Raw genomic sequence first — 15,898 nt, forward strand, 5'->3', positions numbered from 1 at the left:
AGGAGCCGTGCAATGAGGATGACACGGTGCAGGGTTACACTGGGAGATAATGAAGCAAACAAGAAAGAGATGCAGATGAAGAGGGCTGCAAGCAAAGAACCTGGAACTGGAGCGGCAGGCAGGAGGCTGGGGAGGATGGGGAGGACAGGAGGGCTTCCTTCTTCCTGTTTTCCCTCTGTAAAGTGCTCCAGGAGCCACACTCATGACACGAGAAGGCAAATGACAGCATCCTGGGGGACACAGAAGGCTCCCCAAGGGGAGCTGACTCTTGCCCAGCACACCTCTGTGTGGCCTTTCTCCTCCTCCCCAGCAGCTCCTCTCCTGAGCCAGCTCCTTCACTGCCTGCTGATCCCTTCCTGTTCTTTCTCTCTCCTCATCTCCTCCATCCCCAGCCTTCCGCCTGCTCCTCTTCTCATCAGCCCTGCTCCCCTGCATCTACCCCAGAGTGAGCTATTTTCTCCCTTGGCAACTTTATAACCCGTCTCCTTGCCTGACAGCAATTAAGTAGATGCTTCACTTCCAATCCCATGGCCCATAAACATTGGGAAAAGAAAATGTTATAAAGAAGCAAACAATCAGATCTGCACACAGATGTACACACACACACACGTGCAGACAGACGGGGGCAAACGGGGGACACAGGGAGAAGCTGGGGGGGACAGCTGAGCCCCTGCTTTGTGCACAGTCTGGAGACCTCACACCGGCTGCAGCCCCCAAAAAGCACAGCAGAGGAGAGAGATTTCCATAATGCACGGGAAGGAGAGAGGCACCATCCATCCCTACAGCCCCCATGCCCAGGGCTGCCTTTCTCACTGCTCCCCCTTGCAGCTCCAGCACCCACACAGAAATAAAATGGCCAAAAAACACTCCAAAAAAAAAAAATTAAAAAGAAAAAAAAAACTACAAGAGGCAGCTCACTCCCCCACTGTGATGGATGGGATTTTTTGGTGCCTGACAGGCCCTGTGCCTCTGGGGACCAGCACTGATAAATCACACCCTTCAGTTTGCCGGGAACATCTTCACTTCCCCAGCCTGGCCGGCCGCTGCCACGGCAAAGCACGGCCCTGGCACGGCCCTGGCACGGCCCCGGGGCTCCCTGATCCCCGGACAAGCGGAGCGCTGTCCGGGAGCGCCGGGCCGTGCCGGGATGTGCTCCTGGGGCATTCCCAAGATCCGCCGGAGCTGCCCCGGCTCTGCAGCCACCGGCCCGGGCTGGGCAACACCGGCACAGAGGCAAACACAGCCCGGCCAGAGTGAGCTCCACCCCGGAGGAGCTGAAGCACAAATTTAGGAGAAACCAGCAACCAGTTAGCAAAAAGAGAGTACAAAATCCAGGAGATTACTGAAAAGCTCTGGACATGGCTGCGAATCCAAGGGCTGCAACAGCATCTCCACGCGATTAAGAGAAAAATCAAGATGTGGACAGAAGTAGATTGGCCATAGGTGAAAAATGGCTCAATTATTTCTAGTGCCAGAACCACAGAAGGACACTTCCCTCTGCTGCTAATCCACAACCTCCCAGTAATTAGCAGAGCCTGCAGAGAGAAAAATGCCCCGAGCTCCAGGAGGAGCCCCAGCGAGAAACCCAAGGTGCCAGCCACACGCGAGTGTGCCGTGTGAGCCGGGACAGCACCAACACCAGCCGGCACGGCTCCAGGGGGATGGGGATGGGGCCAGCTCAGGGAGCTGTCACAGACGGGTTTTGCCCTCTGGCAGAGCAGTCAGGCTCCGTGGTGATGAGGACTGTCCTGGATCTGGGCTCCGTGGTGATGAGGACTGTCCTGGATCTGGGCAGCCTCTCCTGCTCCTGCCCACACCAGCCGGCCTGGTGTCCCTGCAGGGTAACAGCCAGAGGACTTGAGGAAGAAACAGGGATCCTTGAGGCACTGAGTGGGATGGAGGAGCAGGGCTGACCTGTGAGAGCAGAGCTCTGAGCAGAATCCAGCCCAGCACGGCTCTCTGTGGGGCTGGGTGGAGGACAGAGATAATCACAGGCACTTGCTCCCCAGTGTCTCCACTCTGCTCTTTGCAGGGATCTTTCAAAACTACCAATGCATAAAACAACAACAAAAAAAGTTACCAGGAAGCCCTGTCCCCTCCCTGCCAAAGTTCGGAACATGCTGTCATCAAGAAAAATGATGCTGGCAAGAGAGAAACCCGCTGGGGTTGCTGGCAATTTCCCAGGCTCCAGCCCCGATGAGTGTTTATCAATAATTTCAGGATCTGGCTGTCGCAGGCGCTGACGGGAGCGCGGGCAGGAGAGCGAGTGTCAGCACAGCCACGGGCGGCAGCGCCGGGAAGGGAAATCAATTAACGGCTCCGCAGGAGCAGGGATTTGCCGGCATTACAGGGACAAGGCTGTTTGCCTGGCTGGAACACAGAACGCCGAAACGGGGCTCGGTAACACACAGGCAGGTCCCAAGCCGGAGTGACCGAGCTCCGCGGCCAGCCCGGCCCCGGGCAGAGCCGGGGATGCTCAGAGCCGGCTCCTGCGGGCCGGGCAATGACGGAGCAGCAGCGCTGCGTGTGCTCAGCTGCCTCAGCCCGGCCCTGGCTGCAGGTCAGAGCTCCCGGGCTCCATCCCTGCCTCCCCAGCAGCCTCAGCACCCTCACAGGGAAGTTTTGTCCAACACCTAACCCAAACCTGCTCCCTTTCAGAAGAAAACAGAACCCAAACCTGCTCCCTTTCAGAAGAAAACAGAACCCAAACCTGCTCCCTTTCAGAAGAAAACAGAACCCAAACCTGCTCCCTTTCAGCTCCAAACCACTCCCCTCATCAGAAGAAAACAAGCAGAAGCCCAAGTTTGCACCACAAACCTTTGCCCAGGACAGCAGGGACCCGCTGAGCCTCTCCTGATGGGATGGCTCCAGGGGCTCCTACAATTCCATATCCCATCTTTAGGACCTGCCCATCCTGCTGCCGACAAGAGGACATGTCTCTGGGCACCCTGTGTCCCAGGCTGGCCTCCCCAGAACCAGCCAATTCCCTGCTGGAGGGAATTCTGTTTGGAGCATTTGTCCCAGCATCCTGTGGGGAGCAGACTGGGAATGCTCATTCCTGCACTCTCTCTGCCAAGCTTCAGCTGTCCCTTCTGAAAGGAACATTCTTTAATTAATATTAATACCCTGCGTCATGTCAGACCTTCTCCTGTATTTCTGCTCTCTCCTGGAGCACCTTCCCTGCCTGTCCCACACCCAGAGTGAGGTGATTCCGCAGGCTGAGCTGCTGGGTGCTCCTGAGCATGGTCCTGGTGTGGCCCTAATGGATTGGTGACACTGTTACATTTATGGGTATTTCAGGAGAAAGGAAAAGGCTACTGGGTGTTCATGCGTTCTTGCTGTATTATTTAAGAGAAGCCATTTGAGAGCACTGAGCATCGAAGCAGTGTCTGCTCCCAAAAGGAGAGGAAATAATGGAGGGGAATATTTGCAAAAAGCTCAGTTAAGTAAATATTTTATGCCAAATAATGTTATGGCTTTTGAATGATGCATGCAAGAGAGTTGAAAGGAGGTGAGGCACAGAGCAAGTAGCACGTGGTGAGTGTGGAGGTGTCGGGGAGGGAAGAACACAGTGCCTTGGGCAGTGCCTCACCCTGGCAGGGCTGTGCCACTTGCAGGAACCGCTGGAAGAAAATCAGCCCTGCATGGGAGCAGGGCCCAAGGAGCAGAGAACAGGCAGAGAGCAGGCAGAGGCACTGCCTGGCCCAGGAGGAAGGGGCAAGCAGAGCAGGAGAAAGGGCAGCCACGGTGGTGGCAGGGGGAGGAGAGCAGGGCCGGCATGGACGGGGTTTCTCTGGGCAGAGGAATTCACCCAGCAGGAGCAGGGTGAGCAGCTGGCACGAGGGAAGCACAGAGAGGAGTAAAACACCATTAAGTGTAATAAGAAATGCAGTTAATCAATGAGCTCTGCAGCTGGGGATCAATGGGAGGCAGACACAGCCATCAGCTAAGGAAGCTGAGCGAGAGCCGCAGGCCGGAGGGAGCAGAGCCGGGATTAACCAAGCTGCACAGGAAGGGTCCCGGGCAGAGAGCAGAGCGGGGCTGCAGCCCCAGGGCTGACCCTGCTCTGCTCCACAGGGCTCAGAGCCCACCGAGGAGCAGAAGGAGGAGCCCAGGCTGAGCCCTGGCAATCACCACGAGATTCAGTAGCAGCGACCAGGGAATGGGGCCGGACCCCCTGATCATCACCCAGGGACGGCGCTTGTCTTTGGCTGCAGAGAGCAAGACACGGAGTCTTCCTCCCTGCTCTCATCCTTTTGTCTCTCTCCTCACCTTGAGTGCTGGCCAGATCACTCCCCAAGGACCCCAGCATGGGAGGAGCTCGCTCTCAGCGTGGAACAGCTCACCCTCCCGAGAAGGAAGGGGCTGCACCAGCCCAGGTAAGCAGAGCTGCTGCTGAGTCAGGGCTTGCCCAGCCTTGAGCGGTGCCCCAGTGTCCCCCTGGCTGGAGCCACCCGGCTGAGCCCCCGCACGGGAATTCCTCAAGAGGGAGTCTTGATTTTCAGCCCATGAGCAAATTTAGTGCTAGGAAAGGCAGACAGCAAGTGGGCACTACCTCGGCTTCTGACAGCGCAGCCAGTGACTCAAGCTTGGAGATGAGACCCTCCCCGGGCTCCATCACCCCCGCTCCTCCAGCTAGCCCGACCCCTGTGCCGAACAGCAGCGCCGTGCTCCGAGGCTGTCGCCCTCAGTCCTGAGCCCCGCTGCTCCCTTCCCACACTCGCCGAAGCTCGATGGCCACAGCCCGATCACCCCGAGGCAGAAGGGAGGAGCAGCATGAGGAGAATCCTCAGGGAGGGCAGAGCAGGCACGGGGGCAGAGCTGACTCAGAGCGTTCCAGCCCGGGGCGGTGCTCGAGGAGGGGAAGGAAAGCAGCTGCTCCCCGAGATCCCTACCGGGATGGGCTCCCTTCTCCCACCGGGGTGAAATCTCACCCCTGATCCCGGGAGGTGTTCCCGGACCTCATGTTGCTCTGGACACGGGCTCCATCCCTGCTCCATCCCCTCTCCATCCCGTCTCCATCCCTTCTCCATCCCGGCTCCATCCCCTCTCCATCTCTGCTCCATCCCCTCTCCATCCCGTCTCCATCCCTTCTCCATCCCCGCTCTATCCCCTCTCATCCCCTCTCCATCCCGGCTCCATCCCAGCCCCGCCGCTCCCGAGACCCTCCGGCCTCGCCCGCCCCGCCGCGGCCCCGCAGCGCCCCCTGCCGGCCCAATCCGGCCGCGCTGGGGGGGTCGGGGGTCCCTCCCGGGGTCCCTCCCGGGGTCCCTCCGAGCTCCCCCCGGCAGGTAGCAGCTCCTCGCCTGGGCCCCGCGGGCACTGCCCGACCCTTCACTGCAGGGGCTGAGGGTAAGGGGTCATTTCGGGGGTCTCTTCAGTCATCCCCACGCTGGAGAGAGAGTCCAGCCCCGCGGACGGAGCTGCCGGGACACCCCACAGCGGCTCCCGCGGGCACCAAGGCTGCAGCTCAGGGGTAGGAGTCGAACTCCTGCCTGCTGGTACCGGCAGCCAGCTCCTGCCCGAAGAGCCCCCCAGAGCACTCAAAGCTTCTTTTCCCACCTCCTTCTTCTTTTCCAGCCCTCCCAAGCAGCTTGGCTGGAGCACCTTCCTCCCTCCATCTGCTTCAGGGCTCGAGCCAAGTCCAGGGCTGCTCCCGGATCCATCCAACACCCTGGCAGCGCTGCCCTGCTCCTTGGTGCACACCCATCACACCACACACCTGCCCAGGTGCATCCCATCCCCAAGAGCTCCACACCTCCCCCCAGAGTCACCCCAGACCCCCAGGGATGCTGCAGCATCCCTGGCTCTGCTCCTGGGGCAGCATTAGGCTGTAGCAGAGGTTTTAGTAACACTGACCCTTAGCTTGTCCACTCCTTGGTGCTCAGCAGCCGCTTGCCCCAGCACTGCCCATGCAGCCACGTGCCACAGGGAGCTGCAGGTTTGCCCGTGGGGTGCTCAGCACATCACTTCTTCCAAAGGCTGGGAACAGGCTGGGACACCAAGCAGGACAGTTCCACGAGCAGGAGATTTCTCTGGGCTCACGTTCTCTATGTGTAGCCCTTTCATCAATCTTCATGGAGCTACCTGGTGCACGAATGCAGGGTGGACAGTGTCAGCCCCAGCAGGGACAGGGCTGACGGCTTGTGGTGCCCATGGAACTCAGCAATGTTTCCAAGGATGCAGGACTGGTGCTACCAGCCTGGAGCTGGAGCTCCAGAGGGTGCTGAGCAGGACGTGATGGGCCCAGAGCAGCCACGGCCCCTGGGGCACAGACACACACGGAACCAGCGCCTGGGGCGTTGTTAGTGCAAAATCAGCCCTTTCAACTAGAGCTCGCAGCGGCCCCAGGCAGGGTGGCCAAAGGTGATGTTCTTTATCTGTGCCTTGTGCTCCTCAGATACCGATATCAAAATATGCCTGGAAACACTCCTGACATCCAGCATTCCTCGGAGATTGGTGCAGTGCTTCCTCCTGGCTCATCTCCTCCCTCCCTGAGGAGCGATGGACACGATACGTTATCAGGACCTGCTGTTAGCAGCGGCACAGGGACTTGCTGACCCACCTCAGAACAGCTGAATATTTAGGACTTTCCCTGAGCTTGGCAAGCAATAACATCTTTATCGTGAGCCCTTTAAACCCTCGGTGCTGCCAGGAGGCTCTGTCCTCACTAAAGGACAGTATTGAACTCAGGGCAACACACACAGATAAAAAAACAGTTCCTTGAGTAAACATCAGTGCTGGGCTGGCAGAGAAGGTGCTGGGCTGGCAGAGAGGCACACCGAGCTGAGGGAGTGCAGTGTGGGCTGGCAAACAGCAGAGCTGGGGTGCTGTTAGTCCAGCCCTCCGTTAGCAGGAGGGATGGCTCAGGGCTGGGATCGCAGGGCTGGGGGCTCAGGGCAGGATCCACCCCAGCATTTCACTGCCTGCAAATGCCCAAGGCTGCACTCCCAGCTGGTGTCAGCCCTGAGGAGCCTGCTGGGATCCCCTGGTGCTCTGGCAGTGTTCTTGCAGGATTGTCCCATGTCACACCAGGGAAACACCCACACTGGAAGAGACACCAACGCCCTCTGACAAATCAGTCCAGGTGGGAATACTTGAGACGCTCAGGATTACAAAGAGGCTGTCACTCCATACAGGAAGAACAAACCCATGTGCCTAAGACTCATCTACCCAGCCCAGTCTTGGGGAGAAACATCAAGGAATGACCCCAGACAGGGCAGGGAAAACCAGGTGGAGACAGCTCTGCTTGGTGAGGAGAGGGTGGCAGGCAGTTAGGAAGCAAAGCACCGAGGAATAAATCTGCAACCTGAGCAGAGGAACATCAGCAAAGACATAAATGTTGTGAGTTCAGAGCCCAGGGAACCAAGGCAACCTCTGTTACATAACTCTACAAAAGCCTTAAACTCCGTTTTTCTGAGAAACGAGTCGTCAGCAATGATTAAACCCCAGAGAAGCCATAAACCAGCAGATATTGATAGGGTGGGATGCTGATACAGCGAAGCTCAGCAGTGCACGAGCAGAGGAGGGTCACCCGTGGAGAGCAGCAGAGCGCAGTGGGACATGGGGCTTCAGAGCTGGGCTCACCCTCAGGAGCATCTCTGGGGGTTGATGCATGGTCAGAATCCAAGGAAGAGCCTCCTTCTCCAGTGAGCAGCTCAACAAAGCCACACTGGAAAGCTGTGGGTAAATCCAAGCCCCTCCCTGAGCCTCGGAGCCTCCATCTCAAGGTGGACAAGCAGTCCTGGGGCGTGAGCTGCCTTCTGAGGCTGAGCTGCTGAGCACAGAGCAGGGCACTGAGAGCCAGGAGTGGGGACAGGACACCACGGGGGGCTGAGAGGGACGGGGGGCTATGGAGGCAGGTTCCCAGCCTCCCACCACACCAGGAACCTCCCTGTTCACACCAGAACAGCACCACCGCTGCTGAGGGAAGATGCAGATTTGGTGTTTGACCCAGAAAGAACTTTAAGATAATCTACTGCAGAGAGACAAACAACAGACACTTGTCCTGATAGCAAATGCTGGCTGAAGCCACACACCCGATCAGCAACTGCAGGATTAGATAAGGACTGAACTTGGTCCCATCCTGCACGTATTAATGCGAGCTCTCCGGACACCTGGGCTGTTCCGGCTCAAGGGCATGAAGATGCTCCTGTCACTGGGGCTGCTCTTTGCTGCCCTGTCCTTGGGAAGATGCATCCCCCTGCAGCAGGCGCCCAACCGCAGCAAACTCCTCCTGGTGTCCTTCGACGGCTTTCGCTGGAACTACGACCAGGACGTGGACACCCCCAACCTGGACACCATGGCTGCAGATGGGGTGAAGGCCAAGTACATGACTCCTGCCTTCGTCACCCTCACCAGCCCCTGCCACTTCACGCTGCTGACCGGTGAGTGCCCCGGCCGGGGCCACGGGAGCTGCACGGGCGCTGGGGAAGGGCAGGGTTGTCACTGTCATATTGTACGAAAAATCCCTTTGCTAGGATTTTTTTCCTGAGGAGCTGAGAAACCTCAGAGGAAAAGAAAAACAATAATTATCTGCTGCTGTGGAATGCATCAGGTGCATCTTTGATTGGTCCATGTGCATTGTTTCTACTTAATGACCAACCATGGTCCAGCTTGTGGACTCTCTGAGAGTCATGAGCTTTCTTTATGATTTCATTCCATTCCATTCTTTTCTAGCCTTCTGATGCTTTCCTTTCTCTATTCTTTTTAGTATAGCTGTAGTATAGCATTTTAATATAACATCATAAAATAATAAATCAGCCTTCTGAAACATGGAGTCAAGATTCTCATTTCTTCCCTTGTCCTGAGACCCTTGAACACAACCACACAGGGTCAGGGCGTAGGGGCCAGTGAAGGACATGAGGTCAGGAGGCATTCAGACCATCCTGACCCAGCAGCACATGGAGCTTCAGAGCAGACAGGCAAGAGATGCAGAAATGATAGATTTAAACCAGACACAAAGAAATTCCTCCCTGTGAGGGTGGTGAGGCACAGATTTCTCCATCCCTGGAAATGTCCAAGGCCAGGTTGGACGGGGCTTGGAGTCAGCCTGGTCTGGTGGAAGGTGTCCCTGCCCATGGCAGAGAGGTGGAATGGGATGGTTTTTCAGGTCCCTCCCAACTAAAACCATTCTGGGATTCCATGAACTGAACCTGTATTTATCAAAGGTAAATAGCACCAGACCAACTCGATAGCCTCCTTTGATAAGATAAAATATTTTTTAAACAAGGGAGATGCTCTAAATTTAATCTTTCTGGACTTGAGTAGTGCATTTGATACAGTGCCACATGGGAAATCATTAGTTAAGATGGAGAAGATGAAGATTAGCACAAAATCTGTAATGTGGGGAAGTGAGAGGCTACGGGAGGAGGACAGAGTGGATGCTGAGAGGAGATTGTCAAGCTGGAGGGAGGGCACCAGGGGAATTCCTGAAGAATCGATTTTGGAGCCAATCTTATTTAAGATTTTAATTAATAACCTTGGCATGAAAGAGTGGAGCATGCTAATGAAATCTGCTGATGGGCAAAAGCAGGGCGGCAGCGTCAATACGAGGGAGGATGGGGATGTCGTGCAGAAGGGACTGCACAGTCTTCAGGACCAGAATAACAAAAATAGCACAAAATGTAGGAGTCAAAGTGCATCTCTCCCTTCTAATGGAAACTTCTGCTCACTGACCTCGCAGACTGCGAGCAACAGCGAAAGTGAAACACCATGTGGTTAGATACACCCAGGATAATGGGAACCTGCCCGTGCCCAGAGGGCAGCAACCACTGCAGGTGCTGCCAGTGCCTGGCTGGGTCCAGGTGAGACCCACCAGACATCAACCAACCCACATGGGAAGCAGCAGTCCCCCAGCATCTCCCTCCCTGCCCTGGGACCCCAGCTGGGAGAGGGCAAGGGTAGGAAGGGGAGGCCAAAGGTCCCCTCTGCCCTACACCAGTGTGGGGGTGAGACCCCCCAGCACAGCCTGGCTCACCCCCTCCTCTCATCTCTCCCATAGGGCGGTACCTGGAGAACCACGGGGTGATCCATAACATGTGGTTCAACACCAAAACGGGCGTGAAACTGCCCTACTACACCACACAAGGCATAAGCAGCTGGTGGGACAACGGCAGCCTCCCCATCTGGATCACTGCCCAGAGACAGGCAAGTGTGGGACCTCCTCACACACAGACCCTGCACAGACCCATCCAACCTGCCATCCCCCGGGAAAAGCTACAGGCAAGCCAGGATCCCTAGTGGCCGTGAGATCCCAGCCTCCCTATGAACGTCAGGCTAATTAGACCAGCAAAAAACTGAAATCCCCAGACTCTAGCAGGAATAATTATGAACATTCTACTAAAAATAGCAAAAAATAATAGATGCATTTTGGCTTTATTAAGACATCAATAAAGCAGGTTATCCTGCTCCTGTTTAAAGAAGCCTCAGCCAGTTCCTCAGGGAGCATCCTGAGCCTGGGAGCCCCACACAGCCCGAGGCACATCCAGGGCAGCTGGGTGGTGGCAGCTATAGGGGCTACTCCCCTGGAACTGCAGCAAGCCCAGCAGGCCTGGAATCTGGCTTGAGGCAGGACATGAACCCCAGCCCAAGACCTTTGCCCACATTTGCCTGACAATTGGCTCCTCTGACTTCAATAAAACACACCTTAATGTCTTGATGGTCAAGAGGTGGAGGGCCCATGCAAGGTGCAAATGGGTCACTGGTTCCAAAGTTTTAACTGGTGTTAAAACACAGTGAAGGGACCAGGTGCAAGGGCAGTGCTTTCAATTATTCACTTTTAATTGGCAACGAGCAAACCTCATTAGAGGCAGAAGTAGACATTAGGGACTGAATGAACTAATCGTGTAAGGAGGTGGCTGCACTGACAGATGGAAGGATGCTGCCGAGAGTTCAGGTGAGTTTATGGAATGTCTCCACTCACAGGGTTTGAAGACAGGCTCTATCCACTTCCCTGGAACCAAAGCGAAATACCAAGGAGAAGAAGTGTACAAGAAGTTGGTGGAACCTGCATTGTTCAACTACAGCAATGAAACCAACTGGAGGCAGAGCATCGACACCGTCATGGAGTGGTTCACAGTGGACAACCTCGACTTCATCACGCTCTACTTTGGGGAGCCAGACTCCTCAGGACACAAGTTCGGCCCTGAATCCACACAGAGGAAAAACATGATCAAGCAGGTGGACAGAACCGTCGGCTACTTGAGGCAGCGTATCCAGGAAAGCGGCCTGGAGTCAACCCTCAACCTCATCATCACATCCGACCACGGCATGGAGACCGTCCTGAAAACCAACGAGATTCACCTCCGCACCGTCAGCAACTTCACCTTCAAAGACATTGACTTCGAACTCCTAGATTATGGACCAAATGGACTCCTGGTGCCAAAGGAAGGGAAATTGGAGCACGTGTACTCAGTCCTGAAAAACGCCCACCCAAAGCTGCACGTTTACAAGAAGGAAGAGTTTCCAAAGAGGTTCCACTACGCCAACCATTCCCGGATCACCCCGCTTTTGCTGTACAGCGATCCAGGCTACGTGATCCACGGGGTAAGGTGTATGCTCAGGCATATCCTGCTGTCCTTTGGGATGTGCCTCTCACTCCTCTCCTCCCACTCCAGCACCCTCCCAGCTTTAGGCCTTTGTGTTAAATGGTCTCCATACACACAGATACAAATTTCAGCTCTTTGTGTAAAGATCTTCTCTGCTGTTGAGAAGAGAAAGTATCCAGAAACCTTGGAGCAGGAGTTGCATGAATGCAGAATATCCAATGCAGAATATCCATTGTAGAATATCCAGTGTAGAATATCCAATGCAGAATTTCCTAGCCTGACTTAAGGAAAGGCCCAGCATCAAGGGCAGCAGGCAGCTTCCCATTGGAAGCTCCTCAGTACAACAAAATTTGGCTGTGCCAACGTTTAGGGAGGGAACGTGCAGGATGTAATTGCTTGAGAGCTGTGTCTGGAGGCACCTCTGGATTCTGCAGAGTTTAACACCAACAGATCAACTCCCAAAACTGAAAGGAACTGACCAGACCACGAAAGCCCAGAGCTGCACAGCGCAGTGCAGGAGGTGGGAGAGGTGGGGCGTGTGGGGGGCAGCGGGGCTGGGGTGGTCACATTCCTGCTCTCCCCTCCAGAGGTACAAGGTCCAGTTCAATAAAGGGGAACACGGTTTTGACAACGAGGCCATGAACATGAAAACCATCTTCCGTGCCGTGGGACCGGCCTTCAAGAAGGGGCTGGAGGTGGAGCCCTTCGAAAGTGTCAATGTCTACGCCCTCCTCTGCGAGCTGCTGGGCATCACCCCCGAGCCCCACGATGGCTCCCTGGAGGTCACCAAGCCCATGCTGAGAGAAGACACGGACAATGGCAATGGCAATGGCGATGGCAATGGCAATGGTGGCAATGGCAATGGCAATGGCGATGGTGGCAATGGCAATGGCGATGGCAATGGCAATGGTGGCAATGGCAATGACAACGGCAATGGCAATGACAATGGCAATGGCGATGGCAATGGTGGCAATGGCAATGACAATGGCAATGGCAATGGCAACGGCGATGGTGGCAATGGCAATGACAACGGCAATGGCAATGACAATGGCAATGGCGATGGCAATGGTGGCAATGGCAATGACAACGGCAATGGCAATGGCAGCAATGGTGAGCAGCGGGAGTCATGGGGGGCAGGGGGAGTGGCAGCAGGCAGTGACAGTGGGCACTAGGAACAGCAACAGCCACCAGAAGTGGCAATGGGCACCGGGAGCGCACCGGGAGCGGCATCGGGGGCGGCAATGGGCACCGGGAGGGCACCGGGGGCGGCAATGGACACCAGGAGCGGCACCGGAGCGGCACCGGGCACCGGGAGCGCTCCGCTCCGCCAGGATTCCCGCGGGAACAGCGACACCTGGCGGCCGCCGCCGCTCCCGCCACCGCCCGGCGGCTCCGGGCACCGGGCCGTGCCCCCCCATCCCCGCCGCCCCCTCCGCCGCTTGGCTCCCGCGCTCGGTAACCGGGCAGAGGTCACCGTGGCACCGGGGCGGAGCTGCTCCCGGCCGGGTGGAGGGAGCAGAACGGGTGGCAGGAGGTGACAGTCACCCGCCACCGGTGGGTGCCGGCCCCGGGGCAGGGCTGGCACTCACCCCGCTCTCGGCACCGCAGGTTCCGGTCCCTCTCTCCACCCCGCCGAGAAGCTGCCGCTGATGCTGGGACTCGCTGTCCTTCTGGGATGCTGGGGAGGAGTTTTCTAACAGCAGTCAGGTACCCGACCCCACGGACCCCCAGGAGGGGACAAACACCCTGGCAAACCGTGCCTCGTTTGGGCGTGGTCTCCCCGGGTTTCCCCTGTCTGTGGAGCCCCCGAAACCGCTCCCTGCAGGGCACAGCAGGGGCTTCACGCCTCAGACAGGACTCTGAGTTTGTCCTGCCCCGGGTCAGCACTGGCACCACCCAGGGCATGGGCTGGGCTGAAGAGAAGGGGGGGCACCCTCTTGGACCCTGGCACAGCCCCCTGCCCTGTCCCCTCTCTCCTTTGTGTGCAGCCAGGTCTGGACCATGAGCAACCACGAGGGGTGGATCCTTCACTGCTCCTGGCTCTGCATGTGGCTCTGTGTGGCTGCCAGACCAGAGTTTGTCTTTTTCCCTCACAGCACAAATTTGTCCAGGGAACCACCAGAACAAGTAACTCCTGATCCAATCCCCTGGCACCCACAGGCTGCAGAGACCTGAAACAAGCAGCAGCAGCACCGTGCTCTTCTGTCCTGGCAGCCCCCAAGCTCCAGGCAACTCTACCAGCACACATGGGGAAAGACACATGGCTCACAGAAAACCTGAGTCCCAGGCTCAGGGAATGGGACAGAATTCCCAAAACCTCTCTAAATGACTGACCCACGCTCCTCCAGCATGCCTCAGTCCCCAGAGGAGATGCCTCTCCCAGGCTTTGGGGGACACCGGGATGCACTGCTGCAGGAGGTGGCACTGCTGTCCATCCAGCCTGACACAGTCACCCCGTGTCTGCATCACCCCAAACGCAGGAGGCAGGACAGCTCCAGGGTGGGTTTGGAGCAGAGACAGCTGACACATAATGAGGGTCTTATCTAATTAAAATGTGTTCCGAGCATGCTGGGAGCCTCCCCTGAAAGGTGCCAGGCCCCACCCAGGGTGGAGCCGCTCAGCCCGGACCTGCCGAGGACACAGAGCTCCCTTTGTCCCTGCTGGTCACATGCAGGGCTGGCCGTGGCACCCCCAGCCCCAAAGCCTGGGAAGCGTCCCAAAGTCACTCAGCACTTCCAGCTGCTGCCGCAAGAGCCCGACCAGCACCATCCTGCTTGTCCTTCTGTGCTTTGTGGCTTGGCCAAAACTGGGAAATGCCACCAGTGCAGCCCTGAGCAGCAAACCTGCAGGCAGGATGGGCCTGGCTGCTCTGCTCCATGGCTGAGACCTGCCCTAGCTGCAACCGAGTCAGCTCCTGGGAGTTCTGGGAGGGGCGTTGGTGTCTTTTGGAGAGACAGGGAATGTGGCAGTGCCAGGGCCAAGACCCCCCAGCTCACAGCAAACAGCCCTGTGAATCCTGAGCCAGGGGCTGGCAGAGCCTGGGCCGGCTGTGCCAGGCTCCAGGACCTCTCCCCAGCAGGGCTGAGGTAAAAGCCCCCATACAAATCCAAACCTCTCTCTGCAGGAAGCAGCCCAGGGTCCTTCAGCCAGGCTGGCGCTCAGGGGACAGGGAGCAAGACTCCCCCCATCCTGCAGCCCCCACTCCAGCCCTCCCAGCGTGACATTCCAGCACCCCCAGACCCCTCCCAGATGCTGTGGTGCCTTTCCCCAGCTCTGTGCCTCATCTCAGGGGCTCGATAAACATCTGTTGCCATAGAGACTCTCTCACTGCATCGGCTTCACCCAACGAGATGAAACAAGAGCCGCACCCTCAGAAAAACAGGAAGAAAATGTTTGGCTTGAAACGCTGCTGGGGTGGGGGTCAGGGCAGCAGCAGCAGCAGGGAGGCTCTGAAAGGGGAGCGTGGCCAGTGCTGTGCACGCTGTTGAAAATGGTATTAAATGATAAGAGTGTGCACAGAAACCTCCCCAGCTCTCCTGCTGGTGACCTTGGGGCTTCCCTGGCAGGTCAGCACAGCCACGGGCAGGGGCAGCCAGCTCTGCTGGTACCCTGGAGATCCTGGCAGAGCCTGCAGAGCTCAGAACCTGCTGGTACCAGGTTCTGACCGTCTTCATGCCCAGCAGGCATACAGCAGGATCACAAACTCATGGAATGGTTTTGGTTGGAAGGGACCTCAAAGCCCATCCAGTGCCACCCCTGCCATGGCAGGGACACCCCAGAGTCCCAGGGTGTCCAAGCCCCAATGTCCAACCTGGCCTTGGGCACTGTCAGGGATCCAGGGGCAGCCCCAGCTGCTCTGGGCACCCTGTGCCAGGGCCTGCCCACCCCACAGGGAAGGATTTCCTCCTAACATTTAACCTAAATTTCTCCTCTGGAAGTTTAAAACCACTTTCCTGTCCTATCACTCTCTGCCCATTTAAAATGCCACTCTCCCTTTTTTATAAGCCTTTAAGTACTGGAGAGCCACAGTGCTCATAGGGCTGGTCCCAGTCTGGTTCCCAGACCCACACAGGGAACATGGAGTTTGTAGTGACCAATCTCCTGACACAAATCCTCATCTGAGAGCTGATCTTCCCTCAGCTGGGAGCAGGAATTGAGTTCCTGACTCAACCAGCAGCATTTAGGTGAGACAGAGCTCTGCCAGAAAAATCCATGGTGAGGAAGGGACCATCCTAGAGAAAGGCTGAACCCTGACACATCCCTGCAGGAGGGTTTCCCCTGCCCTCCAGTCACAGGGATTGCCACCAGACACACCTCGCTGGGGCTGCTCCCACTCGGGGTGGCTGGAA

At 57.0% G+C, this 15,898-nt stretch overlaps 2 protein-coding genes across 6 annotated transcripts in view; one reads left to right on the forward strand and one right to left on the reverse strand.

Annotated features, from left to right (window-relative positions):
• Positions 1 to 15,898, reverse strand: part of RBFOX3 (RNA binding fox-1 homolog 3) — a 130,177-nt gene that overhangs the window by 110,437 nt on the left and 3,842 nt on the right. The gene's annotated exons all lie outside the window — the stretch shown is intronic.
• Positions 8,138 to 13,246, forward strand: ENPP7 (ectonucleotide pyrophosphatase/phosphodiesterase 7). The gene is made up of 5 exons (XM_041485736.1): positions 8,138 to 8,387; positions 10,004 to 10,149; positions 10,927 to 11,547; positions 12,137 to 12,352; positions 13,160 to 13,246. Exons 1-5 carry the CDS (start codon positions 8,141 to 8,143, stop codon positions 13,244 to 13,246), a joined length of 1,317 nt encoding a protein of 438 aa, XP_041341670.1. The 5' UTR covers positions 8,138 to 8,140.

The sequence above is a fragment of the Pyrgilauda ruficollis genome, unplaced genomic scaffold (assembly GCF_017590135.1).
Source record: "Pyrgilauda ruficollis isolate IOZ18807 unplaced genomic scaffold, ASM1759013v1 scaffold72, whole genome shotgun sequence".
Taxonomy (NCBI): Eukaryota; Metazoa; Chordata; class Aves; order Passeriformes; family Passeridae; genus Pyrgilauda; species Pyrgilauda ruficollis.

Excerpts from the sequence above, each read along its gene's own strand:
- ENPP7 (XM_041485736.1), top strand. The coding sequence starts at position 8,141 with ATGAAGATGCTCCTGTCACTGGGGCTGCTCTTTGCTGCCCTGTCCTTG. Across the intron at positions 8,388-10,003 it reads CCACTTCACGCTGCTGACCG|GGCGGTACCTGGAGAACCAC; the intron begins GTGAGTGCCCCG and ends TCTCTCCCATAG. Across the intron at positions 11,548-12,136 it reads CAGGCTACGTGATCCACGGG|AGGTACAAGGTCCAGTTCAA; the intron begins GTAAGGTGTATG and ends TCTCCCCTCCAG.